This window comes from Neomonachus schauinslandi, chromosome 4, assembly GCF_002201575.2.
Source record: "Neomonachus schauinslandi chromosome 4, ASM220157v2, whole genome shotgun sequence".
Lineage (NCBI taxonomy): Eukaryota > Metazoa > Chordata > Mammalia > Carnivora > Phocidae > Neomonachus > Neomonachus schauinslandi.
Window position 1 is genome coordinate 31,201,794 of NC_058406.1, and position 21,770 is coordinate 31,223,563.

Sequence of the window (21,770 nt, forward strand, 5' to 3'; positions counted from 1 at the left end):
ATAATGTTAACTAAGTTAGTTAACCTTTCTGTAAAGTGTCTTTTTTCTCTGGCTGCTTTTAAGATGTTCTCTATTGATAACTTTGAGCCTTTATGATATGCGTTAATTAGTTTTCTTCTTGTCTTTTATTGGGGGGGGGATTCATACAGCTTCTTCAATCTGTGGATTTACAGTTTTCCTCAATTTTGGAAATTTTTTAGCCATTGTATCTTCAAATATTTTTTCCATCCCTCATCTCTTCTCCTTTGGGGACTCTAATTACATGGTCTGTGAAGTTATCCCATGGAAACTGAAGTTATCCTTTGACTCACTAATGTTCTTTTTCATCTTTTTAAGATTCTTTTCTCTCTTCTGTTTCATTTTTGGATGGTTTCTACTGCTATGTCTTCAGGTTTACTGATCTCTTCTGCCATTAATCCCATCCAGTGTATTTTTCATTTTGCACACAGTAGTTCAGTATGAGTTTTTCATTATCTTTCGTGTCTCTGCTTAACTTTCAAATGGAATACAATTAAAATACATGTTTTAATGTTTTTGTCTGTTATTCTAAGATCTATATAGGTTCTGAGTCTGTTTCAATTGGTTGATTATTCCACTCATGACTGATGATGTTTTCCTGCCTCTTTACATGCTTGGTAATCTTTGATAGACATTTGTCTTTTACCTGTTGGTTGCTGATTATTTTCGCATTCCTTCTTGTGCTGTGTTCTTAGATGCCCTTCAGTTACCTGAAAACAGTTTGATCATTTTGAGTCTTACTTTTATGATTTGTTAGGCAGGTCCAGAGCCTCATTCTAAGGCTAATTATTTCCCACTGCTGAGTAAAATCTTCCCAAGTTTTCCACTGTATGCCACATGAATGATGACATTTTCCAGTCTAGCTGGTGGAATCAGGCATTATTCTCAGCCCTGTGGAGTGTGAGGCTCTGATCCTTCCAATCCTGTCAGATGGCTTTTCTCTTGGCTTTGGGTAGTTTCCTCAACTGCATACATGAAACAACATCACTTTGCTGAAGACTTGAAGAAGGCTTTCTGCAGATCTCTGTGGTTTTCTTTCTGTGCAGCTCTTTCCTCTTAGGCACTCTGTCCTCTAAATTCTAGCCACCTTGGTTTCCCCTCTCAGCTCCATCTCTTCAAATTAGGGAGCCACTGGCTCACCCTGGGCTCCTCTTCTATGGGCCATGGTCTCAAAACTCTCTTAAGGCAGTAAGCTGGAAATCATAAGGGGCTCAACTCATTGTTTTTCATCTCTCAGAGATCACTGTGCTTGGCTGCCTGATCTTCAGTAACTTGAAAACTACTGTTTCATATACTGTCTTTTATTATTATTACTTTGGGTGGGAGTATGAATTTAGTCCCTCTTATTTCAAATAAGCAGAAGTCCTGGATTTGCATTTTTATTTAGAACACAGACAAATTTTAAAGTGAAATGTTGACAATTTGAGGAAATAAATACTTGAATAATAAAGGAAGGTATAAATAGCTTCCTGATGTTTAGCTCTATTTAACAGCAGTACATTTCTTTGTTTACCAGCCTTATCATGTGCTGATATAGTCAACATTATCTCTGCATTGTGTGGGACACTTAATCCTATATGGGAAGCTCGGAGCAACCTCTAATAAAGTCCTAACATACTCTCCAGTGGAACTTGGTGCCAGTATTCTTATGGAAAGGCAGGACTGTGGCCAGGGTGTTGCATAAAGAGAAATGAATACTGCTCCCCTTTCAAGCACTATCTACGGGCTACAACTCTGTTTCCTATCTGTCTGAATTAAGAGCTATCATAAAAATTGGGTATTGTTCCCAGTAACAAAATATAGCCTCAAAGAGGTTAAGAAAGGAAAAGGTGTTACTTGGGATGAAGGTGGAGAGACTGTCTGCCGCCAAAATTCATCAATTCTGAGCCTTGAGCTGTATTCTTCCCACAGAAGTTTATTCTGGGGCCTTCAGGTGAGAAGTCCAAGGGCTTGTTTTGCTTGTCTCAGGACCAGAACAAACCTACTTGCCTCCCACCTACTAAAGATGTCGAGAATCAATTACCTGCTTGAAGCAATGGACAGGCGCTGGGACTGAACATGTTTCTTTTAGGTATTTGTCCCAGGTAAAATGACCTGTAAAGGAAATAGAAATCTCTATCACAGTCAACTTCCTAAAAAGTGCTTTTAGGATGTAATCTACACTAAACATTAGCCCTTTTTTGGACTCATTCTGAGTGTAAGAAAAAAGATTGGGCTCAAAAGAGTATTTATTAGGGGTAGAAATCTAGGTGACCTGAGTGGATCATTTTGGATCAATGTTTTAAAATCATGGTCTGAAGATGACCTTTACATGGTTTTCATGTTAGTCCCTAAAGTGGTCCAAAATGCCAGAGCAAGATATACCAATATCTCACAGAAGTGTCCAGGAAGCTTTGGACAGCAGAACAGAAGACACAGAGAGTGGGTGAGGAGAATCCTTCTGAACACCCTGACTCCTGAAGAGATCCCTTAATACCATCAAATGACAGCTTTTAACACCCAATATGGTTGGATCCCGCCATCTCAGCTCAGAAAGAATGAAGGAGAGACATAGGGTAATATGGTTTGATGGCAGGAAAAACCAGAATGAGTGAGATTATACTTGAATCCTGGCTCTCTCTCACCCACCCCTAACCCACTCCCATTCCTGTCACAGCTGCCTTGCTCTGAGGTGCAAAATGACAAAGATCTGGTAATTTACAGAAAAGTAGGTTCTCGGTAGCATTTCTGATGAGAGTTAACTAAGAATAAGTTAGGGAGTCTACAGGATCTTTTAGCCTTAAGTGGCCTTTGGAGCCTCTCAAAGTTTGAGGAACACTGTGCTAGAGAAGCAGTCTTCAAGGTGATGCTGCTGGGGTCAGGGAAAACATTTTAAGGAACAAGCTGTTAAATATATGTATCTTATTAAATCACAAAAGATGACTAAGTTCTTTATTAAAGGTTAAATCAATTACCAATCTCTCCCTAATACCCACCTAGAGGTGACCCCATGATGGTGCAGGGAAGATCCCAGAGACTCTCACAAGCTAAAACACTGTAGCAAACCAGCATTTCTTGAAGTTTCCTCTGCAGTGGAGCAGCACAGGGCCACTTTGGACCATGTAAAAAGCACTAGATGCTGGGAATAAAAATGATTCACTGAATGATGAAATCTAAATCACTTCAAAGATGATGCCAAGACTTTATACTCTACTGACTTTATAGCTTCTGTTTTAAAACTGCTCCCTTTCCCACCATCCTTAAGCAAGCCAAATAGATTTGGCCAGAAATCACAGTCAGTTCTGAACCACTTCATGAACTGGCCAATGATTAACTATCTTGAATACAGAGTCCATAGGGTAAATGAGATGGATATTTCCTGGAATCAAGACTTAGGAGCTTATCGGAATGTAATAAAGAGTTTGCTCTTAGCTAAGACATCCCTAAAGCAAGGAATGAATACATTTCATCACTATTTGCTGTTAGAAAAAGAAAACATTACAAATTACTATTCCATTCTTACAAATAAAGGATTAAGTCAAATAGCAAGTCTGGGATTTGAGCGAACTGCAACTCTTGAAAGTCCAGCATCTATGACAGCACTGTCCACTAAAACTTCTGTAATGATAGAAATGTTTTGTATCTCTATTGTCCAGTAAGGCAGCCACTGGCCACATGTAACTACTGAACACTTGAAATGTGTGAGTGAGGGATTTAAATTGAAGTTTAAATTAATTTGATTTAATTTAAATTCCTACATCTGGGTAACAGCTACTGTATCCCACAGCACAGGTCTAGAGAGTTTGGTCAGTCCTGGGTAATTAATTGCTTGTAGTAGCTTGAGCTTTGACCACAAGCATCCAAGAGACTTTGGTTTTAAAAATTATGGCAGCATCAGGGGTACCAAAATAATTAGGAATTAATTACAGTTCTCTATTACACATCAATTGCGGTAATCAATCCCTGTTATATAGGCAAGAAATCTCGTATCTTTCTCCATTTAGAGAACACCCTATTACCAACTGAATGAAAAGGAATCTTTTTTTTTTAAAGATTTTATTTATTTATTTGAGAGAGAGAGTGAGAGAGAGAAAGAGCACAAGAGGGGGGAGCGGGAGAGGGAGAAGCAGACTCCCTTGCTGAGCAGGTAGCCCGATGCGGGACTCGATCCCGGGACTCCAGGATCATGACCTGAGCCGAAGGCAGTCACTTAACCAACTGAGCCACCCAGGCACCCGAAAAGGAATCTTTGTTAAAAGCAGTTCACCCACTGTGATTGAACCATACCTAGATTAGTATTTTTCTTAAATTTCACTGCTTAGACTTCCTAAGGCTTAGTCTCTTAATTTCAGGTAAACTGCAGATAAATTAATTTTTATTGACTCAATAAGAATGTCTGAGCACCTGCTGCAATGCCCATAATGGAACCAACGTCATGTCTACTACATCTCCAACTATACACACACAAATAGGACACGCAGCAAGGTATAGATCAGGGAGGGGTTGGCAAACTTTCTGTAAAGGACCAGATAGTAAAAATTTTACCCTTTGTGGGCCACACAGTCTCTGTCACAAATACTCAACTGTGCACTGTAGCCTGAAAACGGCCACAGACAATATGTATATGAATGAACGTGGCTATGTTCCATGAAAACTTTATTTATAAATAAACAAGAGGCAGTGGGCTGGATTTGCCAACCCCTGGCATTTATCATTGATTCCCAAATGTTACTTATCATCAGAATCTCCTGAATAATTTTTCTCATTTCTTTAGAGTTTTGGGCCCCAGCTTCAGAGGTTCTCATTCAGTAGGTTTTGAGTGTGGTCTGAAAAATCTGTATTTTTTTTTTTAAGATTTTATTTATTTATTTGAGACAGAGAGAATGAGAGAGAGAGAGCACATGAGAGGGGGGAAGGTCAGAGGGAGAAGCAGACTCCCCGCCAAGCAGGGAGCCCGATGCGGGACCTGATCCCAGGACTCCAGGATCATGACCTGAGCCGAAGGCAGTCGCTTAACCAACTGAGCCACCCGGGCGCCCTGAAAAATCTGTATTTTCAAAGGTTCCCTAAGTAATTCTGATTCACATCTGTGTCTAGAAATTACCAGTGTAGTTAAAAAAATGTAATGTTGAGAGTCAGAAGATGCTGGATAAAGTCTTGTTTCTTTTTTTTTTTTTAAGATTTTATTTATTTACAAGTGAGAGAGAGAGAACATAAGCAGGGAGGAGGGGCAGAGGGAGAGGGAGAAGCAGACCCCCCCCCCCCCCGCCCCCCAAGCAGGGAGCCTAATGCAGAGCTCTGGGGTCATGACCTGAGCTGAAGGCAGACGCTCAGCCAAGTGAGCCACCAGGTGCCCCTAAAGTCTTGTTTCTATAACTATCTTGGATAAGTTATTTAATCCTTCCACGTATCAGTTTACTCATCAGAAGTATGGAGATAATATCTATCATGCAAAATTATACACACACACACTCATTCATTCAATAAATATTTATTAAACTCCTTCCAAGTACAAAAGCACTGGGTTAAATGGAAGAGGAACAAGACAGACATGGCTCCTAAATTCATGAAGCTTGAAGTTTAGAAATAAGCAGCAGTGTTAAATAAATCATAACAAATAATCTGGTACAATTATGACCAATTTAAGTTAATGAGGTAGTACGGGTTTCCTTGAGAATGCAGAATGGGAAAATCTAATCTGTTACTGGGGTCAAGGATTACCGTGAAGATTAATATTATTAACTCATATAGTAAGTATAATGTTTTATAATTTACAGAGTGATTTCAATTATTCATTCAACTGATGTTTGAATATTCCTCTATGTGCCAGCCAGTATTCTCATTGCTGGGATAAGACAGGAGGTCCCTGCCCTCATGGCAGTTTACATTCTGGTGCATGATGAGGCACAATTAACATATAACCAAATAAATAAGGTAATAAGTGATAAATATTTGAAGGAAATAAAATAATGTGATAGACAGAGGCTGGGAACTATCTTAGATGGTGAAGTTACAGACAGATGCTCTACAGAGGAAATACTGGAGCTGAGATTTTACACATAAGAAAAAGCCAGTCATCTCATTTATATTACTGAATAATGCTTATGAAAGTATTTTATAAACTCTAATGCACACCACTTGATAGTTACACTTATTATTAGGAAGTAAGATCTCTGCCCTGAAGAGACTTGTACACTACATAGAAGTACCTTTAAAAAATTAAAATTCCCAAAAATGTAAAGCACAAGGATCCACCAAGTCGAATGCATGAATTGCTTTCTCTAATACTCGTTCATTCAACAAATACTTATTGCACACCTACCATGCACCAACCCCAGTTCGAGGCACTGGTGATATAAAGCAAAGAATAAAATAGCCAAAGTCTCTGTTCACATGGAGCTTACTTTCTAAGGGGGAAGAAAAACAATAAATAAACAAATAAATATATGTCAGTTGGTTTAGAGGGCAACAGAAATACTTTTTATCTGGCCTTTTTCAAATAAAGAAAGAAAGTGGTAAGAGGGACAGAGTGCCCATGGTATGTGTGTGCTATTTTAGGCAGATGGTCAAGAAAAGCATCTTGATGGGGTGATACAAAAATTGAGACCTGAAGCTCCCTCCAGCCTTTGCTTGAATACTTCCAATGCTGAAAAACTCCTTATTCAGTTATTATTCAATAGTACAAATGGACAGACTTTACTGGTTATAGTCAGCCAAAGTCTGTCTTCTTTTAACCTCTACCCATTGGTCCTGGGCATAATATGTACAATCTCTCTAAGTATGTCCCAAATCCCTCAAATGCCTGCTAATTTTGACCTAGTCACATGAGGCACCCTCACTCATGTGGGCTACTATTTGGCCACATTTCTCTACAAGAACTCTACCCCATTCCACCTTAAGTGAGGAACCCAAATTCCTAAGAGAAATAAAGATAGTCATAGTTTTTAGATCAGAAATTCTACTCCAAGATTACTGTCTGAAAACTGTTCCATTGTTTATATGTGCCATAACTTACATTAGTTAACAAAAGTATTTGTTAAATACTCTTGACGGTTGTTTAAGTTGTTTTCTAATTTTTGGTAAGTATTTTTGTACACACATCTTTTAACACTTTTAAGATGATCACTTTAGGGTAAATTAAGGGGGGATTAACATATTTTATATTTTGATACAATATAATTCCTACCAGTAGCGCATAAGAATATGTTTCTTATATTTTCTTGCTAAAACTGCTTTAACAATCTCTATACTTGTGTTAAATCTTACCAGAGAAAAAACAAAATACTGTTATACTTTTATATGCGATTCTTGATTACTAATAAAGCTGAAGATCTTTTTAGGCTTACCAGTCTGTTTGTATTTTATTTTTATTGTTTTTCACTGAGGTATTCTTTTGCTTTCTCAGATTCTAAGAGTTCCATGTAGATTAAAGATATTAGTCCTTTGCCTGTCATGTATGTTGCAGACACTTGTCTCAGTTTGCTAGGATTTGCCCTTCAATTTCTCGGTCTTGTTCTTTATGACTTCTGCCTTTCACATCATGCTTTCTTCACTTCAATATTCTAAGAAATATTAACCCATGTTTTCTCCTAGGATTTCTCAGGTTTCATTTTTTTACATTTAAATGTTTGATGATCTATTTTGAATTTATCTTGTGAGACAGATAAGGCAAAGATGTTGCTTTCCTTTTCACCTTTATTCAATAATTGTGCTCACCACTATTTATTGAATAAATTACCTTCTCCCCATTGACTTGAAATGTCACCTTGATCACATATTAATTTATTACATATATTTAGACCTATCTCTGGACTCTCTGTTCTGTTTCTCTCATCAGTCTATTCCAGCATGAGGAGCACTTTGTTTCATGTAATTTCAAAACCAACCTAAATAGAGCAAGTACTTTTCATAAGGCATACCCTCAACCATGTTTTCTTGGCACTTTCAAATTAAGTTATGGCATATCCAGGACTAATAAAACCCAGTTATTTAAAAATGTCCAAAGCTTAAGTTTATGAGATACACAGTGTGGTTCATTCTCAAAACAGTGTCCATAGGCCTTTTAGATCAGTAACTTGATAATTTTTAATGAATCAAGTAAAGATAAAACACCAAGCCAAGAAAAAAAAAAAAGGTCTGACTCTCCCTGTTTCTCAGAACAAATCCCACCATTTCGCAGCTCCTGTGACATCCTGTTCACACCTTTATTTTCATACTCTTCACATCATATCATCATCATTATTTATTTAAGCTTGTCACAGATAGCAGCTATCTTTATTATTCTTTTTTTAATCTTCACTGTTTAACACAGTGCCTGAAACTTAACACAGGCTCCATAAAAGTATAGTGAATGAAAAGTGAGTGAAAAGCAGCAGCAAGCATGCAACAGTGCTACTCTTTGCTGGAGTAGTGAAATCACACCTGGGATATTAAATTTAGTTCTGGGAGCTATACTTTGAGAGGGACAAAACAAACCAAAGTCTAAATGGTGACCTAAGTGGTGAAGGGACACAAAACCACATCACCTGAGGAGCAGCTGAAAGAACAATGAACATTCAGCATGAAGAAGAAAGCAAAGTCTTGGAGCCATTTTTCCATCCATCCATCCAACAAATATATTTATGGTGTGTATCAAAGCATTGTGCCAGGTGCTAGAGATACAACTGTGATCAAAATATTGTTCTTGCCCTCAAAGAGCTTCAGTGAGGGCCAGAAACTAAACAGCCAACTATAATAAACTATGATAAGTGCTATGCTTGGCTACAGAGGGTGCTATAGGAGGACTTGTGGAAGGATTCCCAGAGGAAGTAACCTCTACACTTCTAAGTTAAAGTGTAAAAGGATAAGCAGGAAGTCAGCCAAGAAGAGAGAAAATTCTTTTTTTTTTTTTTTAAGATTTATTCATTTATTTATTTATTTGAGAGAGAGAGAGAAAGAGAGAGAACGAGCAGAGGGGAGGGGCAGAAGGAGAAAGAGAAGCAGACTCCCCACTGAGCAAGGAGCCTGCTGTGGGACTCAATCCCAGGACCCTGTCATCATGACCTGAGCCGAAGGCAGACGCTTACAACTGAGCGACCCAGGCGCCCCGAGAGAAAATTCTTTTAAGAATCTTTTTTTTTTCCAGGCTGAAAGAAAAGCATGTATAAAGGCCCAGAAGTGAGAAAAGGAACTTTTCTAAAAACTGAATATTTTGGTATGGCTAATGGGTAGAGTTTTAAAAAAACAGTAGTTTAGAAAAGAGGTTTTAGATCAAAGTGGGGTTCAGGTATCAGAGAACCTCCTACACCATGTTAACGAGAAGACGAAGCACTGAAGGCTCTGGGGGAGGAGGCATTCTGTCTGCAGTGTGAAGGATGGATTAGAGGGGGACAAGGCTGGAGGCAGGAAGACTAGTTAGGAAGCTATTCTAATAATCTAGGTACGAGATGATGGTGCTGCAACTAGGAAGGTAAGAGCAGCAGTGAGAAGGCAGTCCCTAGCACTACTTTCTAATAACTAGAGGCCGGTGAGTGAAAAATTGGCTCAACTATCCTATATTGCCCTAAAAGTTGTAAGTATGACAGACAGAATTTACAAAGAAACAGATTTTGGCCCAGTAAATATTTGTCTGAATATGAAGCGAGTTCCTGGGGAGGCTGTAAGTCCCCAACAACTTTGGGGAGTTCAGGGCGCCTGGGTGGCTCAGTCATTAAGCGTCTGCCTCTGGCTCAGGTCATGATCCCGGGGTCCTGGGATCGAGGCCTGCATCGGGTTCCCTGCTCAGCGGGAGGCCGGCTTCTCCCTCTTCCTCTCCCACTCCCCATGCTTGTGTTCCCTCTCTCGCTGTGTCTCTCTCTGTCAAATAAATAAATAAAATCTTAAAAACAAAACAAAACAAAACTTTGAGGAGTTCAAGACAAGGCATTTTATAAGATACTCACAATGTCAACTTTTGAAATGCTGAGCCAAGTTGGATTATTTTAAGGCCTCTTCCAAACTCTGAGATTCTAGAAATCTATTGAATTTCACTTCAGTTTGATACTTGGGGCTGCTCTCTATGCTTGATGGGCAAAGTAAAATGTGCAGGATTAACTCCTCAGAGGCTATGCCTGGCTCTGCTTGTGCCTCGTTAGCACAGCCTCTACTCCTTGCACAAGGAAAACTATACTTTCAAATTTTAACACCACTTTATGTACTTCCTGCTAAATTGAGAATATTTTTTACAATCCCTATCAACAAAGTGGACTGTTCGCAGCACGGCTTGTCACTGAACCGTATGTAACTGTTACCATTCATACTAGCGGCAAAACCCAAACCAGTAGCAGCTCTCCCTGAGCACCTTCTATTTGCCTAAACCATGCTACACAGTGTTCGCTATCTCCCAAGTTCATTATAACCTGAAAAGTAGGTTTTAGTCCCAGTTTAAAGATGAAGAAATAGGCTCAGAAAGATTAAGTAATTTTCCCAAAGTCACAAAACTGCTAAGTAGGGAAAAGGAATTTGAACCAAGGCCTATCTGATTCTTGTGTCCATGCTTTTTCTATCATATACCAGTGCCTCAGAAAGCTTGAGGCAAGTTTTAAGCCATTAAAAAGTGACTCTCATTTATTGTTTATCAAGTGCTAGGCCCTTTACCTGCATTATTTCATTTCATTCATTTCTTCATCTCACATTCATAGAATGCTTCACTTCAAAGAATGTTCCAAGATTTGACTTAGAGTAATGCCTGAGGATAGTCCCTTAACAGAATGAAAATAACAATCCTCCAAAGCTGAAAAGTATTTGAGTGATTTTAAGATGCTTAAAATTACATTAGCTCATGTAATCTTCTTAAAAACCCTGTGAAGTAGGGAGAATGGGATTATTATCCCCATTTTCCAAGTTAGAGAACTAAGGATCAGCATCACAGAGTTCCTAAGTGCAGCTGGCTTTCAAAGGACCCAGGAGTTCTGACTCCTAGTCTAGTGTTCTACGCTATCTTCTGTCAGTGGGCAATAAAAGTAATGTTTTTGGAAGAAAAGGCAAGAGGAGCAAAAAGACAGTGATAACAATAGAGCTGAACCGTGAAGCTGCAGTAACAACTTTAACTAATTAACAACTAATTAGGATATTAATACTTATGTAACATATAGAAAGATTTTAAAGGACTAAGAAGACAGACATTTATGTAGAAATCCTGAAGGCTGATTAAGAATGATTAACATTAACATTACTTTTCAAATCCTAGGCCTGAGGTACACTCTGTCAGGATGAAAACTAAACGTATTAGCAGTTTGACTCTTGTTATTTCAATTGTTAATATTTCTGATTGTATTTAGTTAAAAATTTAGAAAATCTTTAGGTTAAACTTCAGTTCAATATATCTCATGAATAATTTCTTTTGGGAAAATCCCACCAAATTCTGATTTATGGACAGTCGGAGTTTGTTTTAGTTCTGGATTCGGTGAATGAAGAGTAGCTTCCAGTTTGGGTCGGCCCCTGGTCTTCCTTGGACTCTGTGGAATTAACTACTCTCCCCTCCCCATCTTTGTTAGCTTGGTCTGCACCTCCTGGTAAGAAGGGTTTGGCCTGACAGCTGAGAGGACTGGCTGCACGGGCTCCTGAGGCAGCCGAGCACAGGACTCACTAGTCCATGAGACAGACAGCGTGGCATTCTTTTCCTAGTCACACTCTAATTTCCGGTTTGGTTAGGACCCATATTTAACAGAAATACAAGAAAGAAATCTTACCTAGTTCCAGGATGTCAGTAGCTTCTATTAAAGAAAAAAATGTTACAGCATAAGTCATTGTGACAAACATACCAAAATGATAGAAAGGTGACATTCTGGGGTAAAATGAAGACTTGAGAGTTTGTGTAATCCAACCCTCTCATTTTAAAAGATACTGAGTGTATTATTAGTGTGTTACTAGTAGTTGTGGAATATACCACCTAATTCTGCCTCACTCCCAAGGCTAAAGTCTTAAAAACTGGAAATGCAGAGAGGCCAAGCAATCAGGCCTAAAGCTGTGAAGCTAATTTGGAATTATCTGACTCAGATCTGATTCCTGATTTCTGGTTCAAACAAAGCAAACTGCTTTTGACAGATACCTCTACAAACTATAATATTTGCTTGTGCTTTAGCCAATGAGTTCTTCCTACCACAGACCTCTAAGAACAAAGGTTTCATGGTAAGAGATGTCAAATTAAATTTTTCCATGCTACATAGAGGTTTTTGTTTCCTTACCTTGATATTGGGATGCAGACTCTGAAAGGTGACCATATTTGTGTTTTCTAACATCATTCCAGTCTATTACTGCAGGAAGAGAGAAGACAGTCATGTGAAAAGGAAATGCAAGATTCAATACTTCTCTAAGTTAACCGTATGTATTCATAGTTTTTGATAAAGTAGTTTCATTTCATTTCATTCATTTCTTCATTCATTCATCTCAGAATCATTTCATTCTTAGATTGTATTCTAAGGAAATGCTCCAAAATACAGAAAAAAGGTTTTATTTAAAAAGCATTAGTTTTTTTTAATAATAAAAAAGGGGGGCACCTAAATATTCAGAACACTGATTAAGATATCACAGTACATCGATCACATGACAAAGTATTTTGCAGCTGTTAAATTTTTACAAAGGCTACACAACAAAACAGGAAAATGTTTAAGGTATAATGTTATCTGGTAAAATATCAGATCAAAAATTATATTCAAGGAATAATCACAATTATGAAAACAAAGAACACCCCTGTTATGGACTGAATTGTGTCCACCCCCCCTCCCCGACATTCTAATGTGATTGTATTTGGAGATAGGCCCTATAAAGAAGTAATTACATTAAAATGAGATCCTTAGGGTGAGCCCTAATCTGATAAGACTGGTGTCCTTATAAGAAGAGGACATTTGGACACACACAGGGACAAAGAATAGACCATGTGAAGACAGGGAGAAGATGGACATCTACAAGCCAAGGACACAGGCCTCAGAAAAAAACAATCCTGCCTATACCTTGATCTCTGACTTCCAGTCTCCAAAATCATGAGAAAATAAATTTCTGTTTAAATCACCAGGTCTATAATCTTTGCAGCCCTAGCAAACTAATACAACCCTACAAAGTTATCAGTAGGGGAAAAAAAAAAAGAAGCAAACATAGCAAATATGAACATCTGGTTATCGTTAGGTGGTGGTCCTATTCCCCCATTTTCTAATCTCATATATTTTCAGATTTTCTATAAAGAGGATAAGTTACATATATAATGGAAATACATTTTCCCTGTTTGAAAATTTAGATTAATCTACTGACCCTACCACTTTCTCACCATCAATTAATTACCCCCCATGTTTTTACTTCCCTTCTTACCCAACACAGATTCCATCATCTCTCATTAAAAACGCTCCTGGGCAAACACTCTTAACTCCCTTCCACTTCTTTTTTGTCAAATTTGCCTAGCAAAGCCTCAGTCTTAACTCTGATTAAATCCACGTATCCACCTATACATCATGCCTACCCCAAATGCTCACAAGTGCTAAAGAAAAACAGTGCAAACTTACTGGTCTCACTTTAAACTCATGGCCATAATTCTCAAATGCCACTTAACACCATCAAGAAATCATACCACATTTCCCTACTGCGTTTGCTTTTCCACCTTCAAAAAAAAAAAAATTCATATACTTTTCTCTATCCTCATACTCCAAATATTCCCTCCCTCACCTTCACTCTTGGGGATGATGTTAATTCAGTGTTCACTGAGAAAACAGAAATAAGGGTTAGGAACCTTCTATATGCCCCTCATTTCAGGAAGGTACAGACCTGACCATGTTTAGTGGTATATCCCCCGGGCACAGTATAGTAGCAGGTGCTCAGTTAGTGTTTGGTGAATGACTCAATCCACTCTGTCTGACTGCTCTCCCTCTCCCACTGCTGTGGATGAAGTGTCTGTTTTTATCAAAAGGTAACCCTCCAGTTTTGCTCCAGATCCCATTTCCTCTCATCCTCTTAAGGACTTTGCAAGTATTCCTTTTCTAATAGACCATTTGCATCCGCATCCTTACTGCTCCATCATCTCCTATCAAAACAGACAACCTGGAGGGTATTATGCTAAGTGAAATGAGTTAAGCAGAGAAAGACAAGTGTCATATGGTTTCACTCATATGTGGAATATAAGGGATAGTGCAGAGGACCATAGGGGGAAGGGAGGGAAGGGTGAATGGGAAGGATTCAGAGAAGGAGACAACCATGAGAGACTCAACTCGGGAAACAAACTGAGGGTTACAGAAGGGAGGGGGGTGGGGGGGATGGGGTAACCAGGTGATGGGCATTAAGGAGGGCACGTGATGTGATGAGCACTGGGTGTTATACGCAACTAATGAATCGCTGAACACTACATCAAAAACTAATAATGTACTATATGTTGGCTCGTTGAACGTAACAAAAAAATAAAACAAAAAAACCCAGATAAACACACAAACACCTCCCCTCTCTTAATCCCACATATATCCCTCCTGCTATATCCTTCTATTTCTTTTTTTTTTTTTTTTAAGATTTTATTTATTTATTTGAGACAGAGAGAATGAGACAGAGAGCACGAGAGGGAGGAGGGTCAGAGGGAGAAGCAGACTCCCCGCCGAGCAGGGAGCCCGATGCGGGACTCGATCCCGGGACTCCAGGATCATGACCTGAGCTGAAGGCAGTCGCCTAACCAACTGAGCCACCCAGGCACCCTATCCTTCTATTTCTAATGGAAATTTAAGAGTTGTCTACAGTCATTGCCTCCTCACTTCTTCACATTACCTTCTCATTCAAACAGGGTTTTTCTATTTACTACTCCACTGAGATCACTCCCGAATTCATATTTCTAGTACTGGCCTCCTCTTGGAATTTCATGCTTACATATACGACTACCTATAGGTCATCTCTACAAGATTATCAAATCAGACATTTCAAATTTAACATGGCTAAAACAGAATGCCACCTCTTGCCAATCTGCTCCTTTTTTTTTTTAGGTTTTTATTTAAATTCTAGTTAGTTAACATACAGTGTAATATTAATTTCAGGTGTGCAGTATAGTGATTCAACACTTCCATACAACACCCAGTGCTCATCACAAGTGCCCTCCCTAATCCCCATCATTTATTTCACCCATCCCCCACCCGCCTCCCCTCTGGTAACCATCACCCTGTTCTCTATAGTTAAAAGAGTTTGTTTCTTGGTTTGTCTCTCTCTCTCTCTCTTTTTTTCCCCTTTGCTTATTTGTTTTGTTTCTTAAATTCCACATATAAGTGAAATCATATGTGATGGAAGATGCCATTTACTGGTTTGGGGAAGACATTCTGTTCCTCTTTTGGTCTTCTCCAAACCAGTAAATAGCATCTCCATCACCGAGTTGCTCAAGCCAAAAATCCCTGAAGTTATCCTTGATGCCTCTATTTCCTTCACACTCACAATCACTCAGTAAGCTCTGTTGGACCATGTCCCCAACCCATCCACCACTTTCATCCCATGGCTCACACCCTGGTTCTAGCCACTGTCCTTCTTACCTGGACCATTATGACAGCCCGCTAACTGGAATCCCTGCTTCCATTCTTGGCCTACTCCAACCTACTCACCATACAGGGCTCAGAGTGAGCATTTTATTTATTTATTTTTAAAGATTTATTTATTTAGAGAGAGAGCAAGAGAGAGAGAGAGTGAGGAGAGGGGAAGAAGGAGTGGGACAGAATCTCAAGCAGCTCCCTGCTGAGCATGGAGTCTGACTGGCAGGGGGAGGGAAGGCTCAATCTCAGGACCCTGAGATCATGACAAGCCAAAATCATGAGTCAGATGCTTAACCGAGCTACCCAGGCACCCCCAGAGTGAGCATTTTAAAACATAAAACAGATAATGTCATTCATCTGCCTCACGATGGCTTCCCAATAGCTTCCCACTGAGTTAAGGGTGCTTTGCCCAGCTACGCAGGATTTGGCTGATCTCGCCCCATATGACTTTTCCCTTTTCCACTACAGTCCAGTCACACTGGCCAGTGTCCCATCCTAAGGGTTTGCCTTCTCTCCTGGTTGGATGTCCCCTGTCTTTCTAGTACCTGCCATGTTTGTTCTCTAAATCATCAATAAAGATTACAAACTTGATCAAGCTAAAAAACTGCTGACAGAGACAAAAGATATTAGGGTATAACTGAATTTATATTTAAAAGTTTTCACAATTTTTTAAAAATTATTTTTATAATTAGGGGCGCCTGGGTGGCTCAGTCGTTAAGCATCTGCCTCTGGCTCAGGTCATGATCCCAGGGTCCTGGGATCGAGCCCCACATCGGGCTCCCTGCTCCGAGGGAAGCCTGCTTCTCCCTCTCCCACTCCGTCTGCTTGTGTTCCCTCTCTCACTGTGTCTCTGTCAAATAAATAAATAAATAAATAAATAAATAAATAAAATCTTTTAAAAAAATTATTTTTATAATTAGAACGTATTCTTAAAAATTAAATATACAATATATATTCCACTTCTGTACAAGTTTTCACTCTACTATTGCTTATGTAAAGATGAGCTACCAGTATACACAAAACAGATACAGGAATCCACAATAAATAGAAAGCAGGCTATAAGATCACGAATAAAACTAATAAAACAATTCAAAAGCAACCAATACAATTTAGGAAAAAAATATTCCAGTAAAGAGAAAAAAACAAAAGCCAGACTCAACGATGAAGCAAAATGAACAAAATAATTAACAAACTTAACTGGGCAGAAAGGCATCAAATAAGGCCCCACAAGACAATGAAAAATGAACTTCTGAGAAGAAATATTTGAAACTCCTGGCACAAACAAGTGGAACCTGGAAAGCAGTCCCCAAAGAAGAAAAGGAGACAACAACTGCATTCATTACAAACTGCCTAATTCTTAAGCATCACCATAAATTACTCAGTAGATTAGGGAATCAGTCATTCCCGTATCAATTCTTAAATGAACAGCATACAGCCTCTGATAGAATTCCACACATACAAAAAAAAGGAGCTAGTTATTTTTCAAGCATTCTAAGATTAATGGCCATGTTTCAAAATACATTATGATGTGTAGCTACTATTTTTAAATAACCAGTTTTATTTTATTCTCTCTCCTCAGGCAGTATATTTCTTCTCCCGTCATTCCTCTCCCAGTTAAAAGTGACAAATCAGAAACCTGGAGTCCTCCTTAATTGTCCTCTCTTGTCCTCCAGAGCCAACCAGTTATCAAAATCTGTCAGTTCTCCCTCTGAAAGGACCGTCTCCTCTGCTCCCATTCTGAGTTTAAGATTTCATTCTCTCTCACCTGCCTGACAGAAACAATTACTTCAGTCCTGTGTGGGACCCCATCCCTCTCCAATCCATACTCGAGCACTCATTTTCGAAAATACAGATTAAACTTGTCATTATTCCTTTAAAAGTCTTCAAAGATCAAAACCTAAACTGTATCCCTAATAAACATGTCATACTGTTTTCCATGTCTAGACTTTCCCCCCACTTCTCTACTACTTATTCACCATGGTCCAGGATAAATGTTACTTCATAATAGCTTTCTGGCTACATCCCTAAGCAGAGCACGATCTCTACCTCCCACTTCTATACCTGCTCCACAGTGTCAGAGCTAAATGCTACTAATCTAGTCAGTATTCGTGGGGCTTGGCACACAGCAAGCACTCAAAAAAAGAAAAAGAAAAAAAAAAACAGGGAAAAAAAAGTTTATCTTTTTACCAAACTCAGAAACAGTTATGCAATGTGAGAAAATCACACATATTAAGAAGTCAATGTTTAAATGCAAGCTTTCATCAAAACAATTTTGACATGTAAATGGATGCTTAGATACAGAATCCACTATAATTAGATATCAATTATTCATGTTAAGTAAGGAATAATTAAAAACAGTTCATCTAAAACTGCAGATAGAGAAGTCATTTATATATTGATTTTGGAATTTTTTTCCATACAGATTTACTATTTCAGTACTTAGGCTAATATTAAAAATGTGCTTACTATCATTTAATGAGTACAGAGTTTCAGTTTCAGTTTTGCAAGATGAAAAAAGTTCTGCAGATGGATGGTGGAAATGGTTGCACAACTATGTGAATGTACTCAATGCTACTAAACTGTATACTTAAAAATGGTTAAAATGGTAAATTTCAAGTTTATGCCTTTTATCACAATTTTTTAAAAGATTTTATTTATTTATTTGAGAGAGACAGAAAGAGAGCAAGAGAGAGAGCACGAGTGGGAGGGGCAGAGGGAGAGGGAGAAGCAGACCCCCTGCCGAACAGGGAGCCCCGAACTGAAGCGGGGCTCGATCCCGGGACCCCGGGGTCATGACCTGAGCCAAAGGCAGACACTTAACCTACTGTGCCACCTAGGTGCCCCTTTTATCACAATTTTAAAAATTCAATTAATAAAAAATGGACTCATATTTCTGGGATGTCAGGAGGCTCAGAGGTTGCCGTACTGATTCCATTTCAGACTCAACTAACACCTATCATTACCATATACCAGGCCCAGCACCAGGCATTTTCATATAGATCATCTCAGGTATTACCAATATCTATTTGCAGGTGAAGAATAAGAATCTGGGGCTCAGAAAGTTTAACAGTGCCATGGAGGGGAAGGCTTGGTCAGGCAACAGTAATGAAAGATATGCAATAATAGTTCACAAATAAAAAACTGAATTGAATTAATGCTTGAATCCTGTTTCTACAGACTTATTAATTCAACAGACATTTATTATCTGCTATTTGTCCAGCACTGAAGATAGATCACTGAACAGATAAAAACTCCTGCTTCTCATGACGTTGACATTCTAAACCAAAGGTTCCACAAAATGTGATCTTTTGACCGGAGGCACTTGAAATAGTGCTCACTGCAGGGAAGGAGATGTCAGAATGAGACTTCATGGCAGGGAGAGCTATCCTGCAGAGGACGGGTTAGTCATTCCCTATAGAGTACAACCAGAAAGGCTGGATGACCACTTATTGCCAAAGATGCTGAAGCTTTTCCAAGAGGAGAAGGAATTTATGCGTTGGAAAGGGATCAATTACATAAACTTCTAAGATCCTCTTCAACCTTGGAGTTCTATTTCCCTAAGCAACAAACAATATTATGAGACAGCAATGCATCTGTATCTTGTGTGTTTGAGCACATGCACACATCCCAGCTATGAACTATTTAGCAGTTTAAATTATGTCTTATTCTCCTTTATATCTCATGTGTTTAAGTCCATGAAATGAATGAATGAATGCAATGTCATAGGCTTAAAAGACAGTGGACTGCTTCCTATTAAATCTTGTTCAGTTTGACATTTAAATTCTATTTCTAATTTTCTATTTTCTTTTTTTAAATATTTTACTTATTTATTAGAAAGAGAGAGCACAAGCAGGGGAGAGGGAGAAGCAGGCTCCCTAGGGAGCCTGACAATGCAGGGCTCGATCCCAGGACCCTGGGATCATGACTTGAGCCAAAGGCAGATGCTTAACTGACTGAGCCACCAGGTGCCCCTCCAATTTGCTATTTTCAAAATAACCCTTTAAAGCCTTTCCTATTTCCAGATTGAAATTATATTCATTCACTCTTTAAACAAAATTTTTTTAACTATACATAGGTTCCAGCCCTGTGCCAGGTAATGGGGGATTCAAAAAATAACAAGGTACTCTCCCTTCAGTATAGAAGAGGGAGAAAGATACCTAAGTAAGTGTGGTAAAGTATTATAGGTCCTACATCAAAAGTATACATGGGCTCAGAAGGTAGGGGAGAGGGGAGGAGTCAGTTCTATTTGGGGAGAGGGTAGGAGGAGAAATTAAGACCATGGAAAAGGAACTGTGTCTTGGGGATGGAGTAATAAGAAAAGTGTATCACAGAGAGGGAATAATGTAAAGAAAGAAATGGTGCTATGAAGCATTCTGTTAGACTTGCTCTGCCCAGTATGGTATAGCCACTAACCATATGCAGCACCTGCAATGTGCCTAGTATGACTAAGGAAGTAAATATTTAATTTTGTTTTAATTTTTTGTTAATTTAAATTCATAACTGACATTCCGTATGGTTATGGGGAAAACCTTTTATTAGTTTCATAGGTAGAGTTTAGTGATTCATCAGTTAACACCCAGTGTTCATTACATCACGTGCCCTCCTTAATGCCCATCACCCAGCTACCCCATCCCCCTATCTTGTTTGGAATAAAACTGGGTATGAGAATCTACTTTTTCAATTGAAAATTGTTGAAATCTAAATGCAGATCAAGTATTTCTGACAAAACTTGGTGTCCAAATTGAGATGTGCCAAAACTGTAAAACATACACCAGATTCTGAGGACTGAGTACGGAAAAAAGGAATGTAGAACAGCTCATTATGTATTTTTATATTGGTTATGTGTCAAAATAGTATTTTAGATACACTAAGTTAAAGAAAGTTAAAGAAAATAATTATTAAAATTAATTCCTCTGTTTCTTCTTTACCTTTTTTAATGTGGCTACTAGAACTTTAAAATCACATATGCGACTTGCATTCTGTTTCTGCTGGACAGTGCCATGCTGGGCAACTGTAGTTCAGTGTGCAGGAGGCATGTTAGGGGGTATGCTCAGAGAAGTAAAATGTATTTTTTACTATAATAGAGGAAATAGATCTACAATGAGCAAAAAGAAGCCAATGGGCAGAGAAGTAGAGGTGAGGGACAAAGGAGAGAATACACTAACGGCCTATGGGGCCTTGGCTCTGAAGGCTCATTACACTCTCGCTTTGCACATGGCTTAGCTGTTCAACCTCCCTAGTAATTAAAGGAATCCTAACTATTTAGATGTAGAGATAGAAGAAAAGGCTTTAGAGAAACTCTCATGATTTTAGTGTCAAGTGGAAGAGCAAGCTTACTTAATCTCAGATAAGACAAATCATCCCACTTCAGAAAATCCCAAAGGATAAAAAAAGGGATAAGACATAATAAACCAGAAACCTATGCTTAAAATAGAGATTTTACGTTTAAAGATTCTTGACAAGGTTCTTAGTTTCTACAAAGCTAAAATTTTCTTTAGCATCTGAACTCTGAAACTTATGAGATGTTTTATTAAGTTCAACTAACACTGTTAAAACTATCGCTATAAAAATGGCAAGACTACATACCTTCCTGAAATGGCTATAAGTTTTAGCGACATTTAAATAATATTTAAATGCTAGACAAAGTGTCTAACATGGTGCCTAACGTAGAGAACAAATTCCTTAAATAATTCATTAAATTCATTAAAATAATAATAATATTTCTTTCTTAACAATAATCTCAAGTGTGGCTGAACTGTTACAGAAATATCTTTAGGAACTTAAAAAGTAAAACTTCCAATTCCTTCCACGACCTGAAAAATTGATGACAAAAATGACAAAAAAGACATCATGGCTAAAAGAAACGGATAATGAATGATATAATTAGTAATGAGGAATTCCTTAGAGTCAGTCCTTGCTAAATCTCTTAATCCTTCTTACCTCCAAAATAGGGTAAAAAGATACTTACCACTAGGCTGCATAGTCAATGGACTTAAAACTGGTCAAGGAATTAAGATGTTTGGGATTTATCCCTGGATCCACCAATACCTTACTCTGACCTCTGACAAGTCAGTTTCTCTGTATGTTAATTTCTCCATCTGTAAAATGGGGGTGGGAGGAAGGAGGACACTTATTACCCCTTAAAGTACTGAGACTTAAGTATTAACAAACTGGCTATATTATTTAAGAAGTAGGACATTTAGATAATTCTTTTTTGCTTATTAGAATATCTCAGGGTTGGGTAGTACCTTATAACAAGCACCACAGGTTTAATTTAAC

At 38.4% G+C, this 21,770-nt stretch overlaps 1 protein-coding gene across 2 annotated transcripts in view; it reads right to left on the reverse strand.

Moving 5' to 3' along the window:
- Window positions 1–21,522, reverse strand: part of SCMH1 (Scm polycomb group protein homolog 1) — a 131,112-nt gene extending 109,590 nt beyond the window's left edge. The window contains exons 1-4 of one of the 2 annotated variants that reach the window (XM_021683765.2): window positions 21,460–21,522; window positions 12,201–12,269; window positions 11,706–11,729; window positions 2,042–2,112 (exon numbers count right to left, since the gene is read on the reverse strand). In XM_021683765.2, the coding sequence (XP_021539440.1) occupies window positions 2,042–2,112; window positions 11,706–11,729; window positions 12,201–12,269; window positions 21,460–21,472 (177 nt within the window). In that variant the 5' untranslated portion in view covers window positions 21,473–21,522. Of the gene's footprint in view, window positions 1–2,041; window positions 2,113–2,993; window positions 3,070–11,705; window positions 11,730–12,200; window positions 12,270–21,459 lie in introns of those variants that run through there. The other variant, XM_044913986.1, reaches the window with a different exon arrangement.
- Window positions 21,523–21,770: the final 248 nt, after the last annotated feature.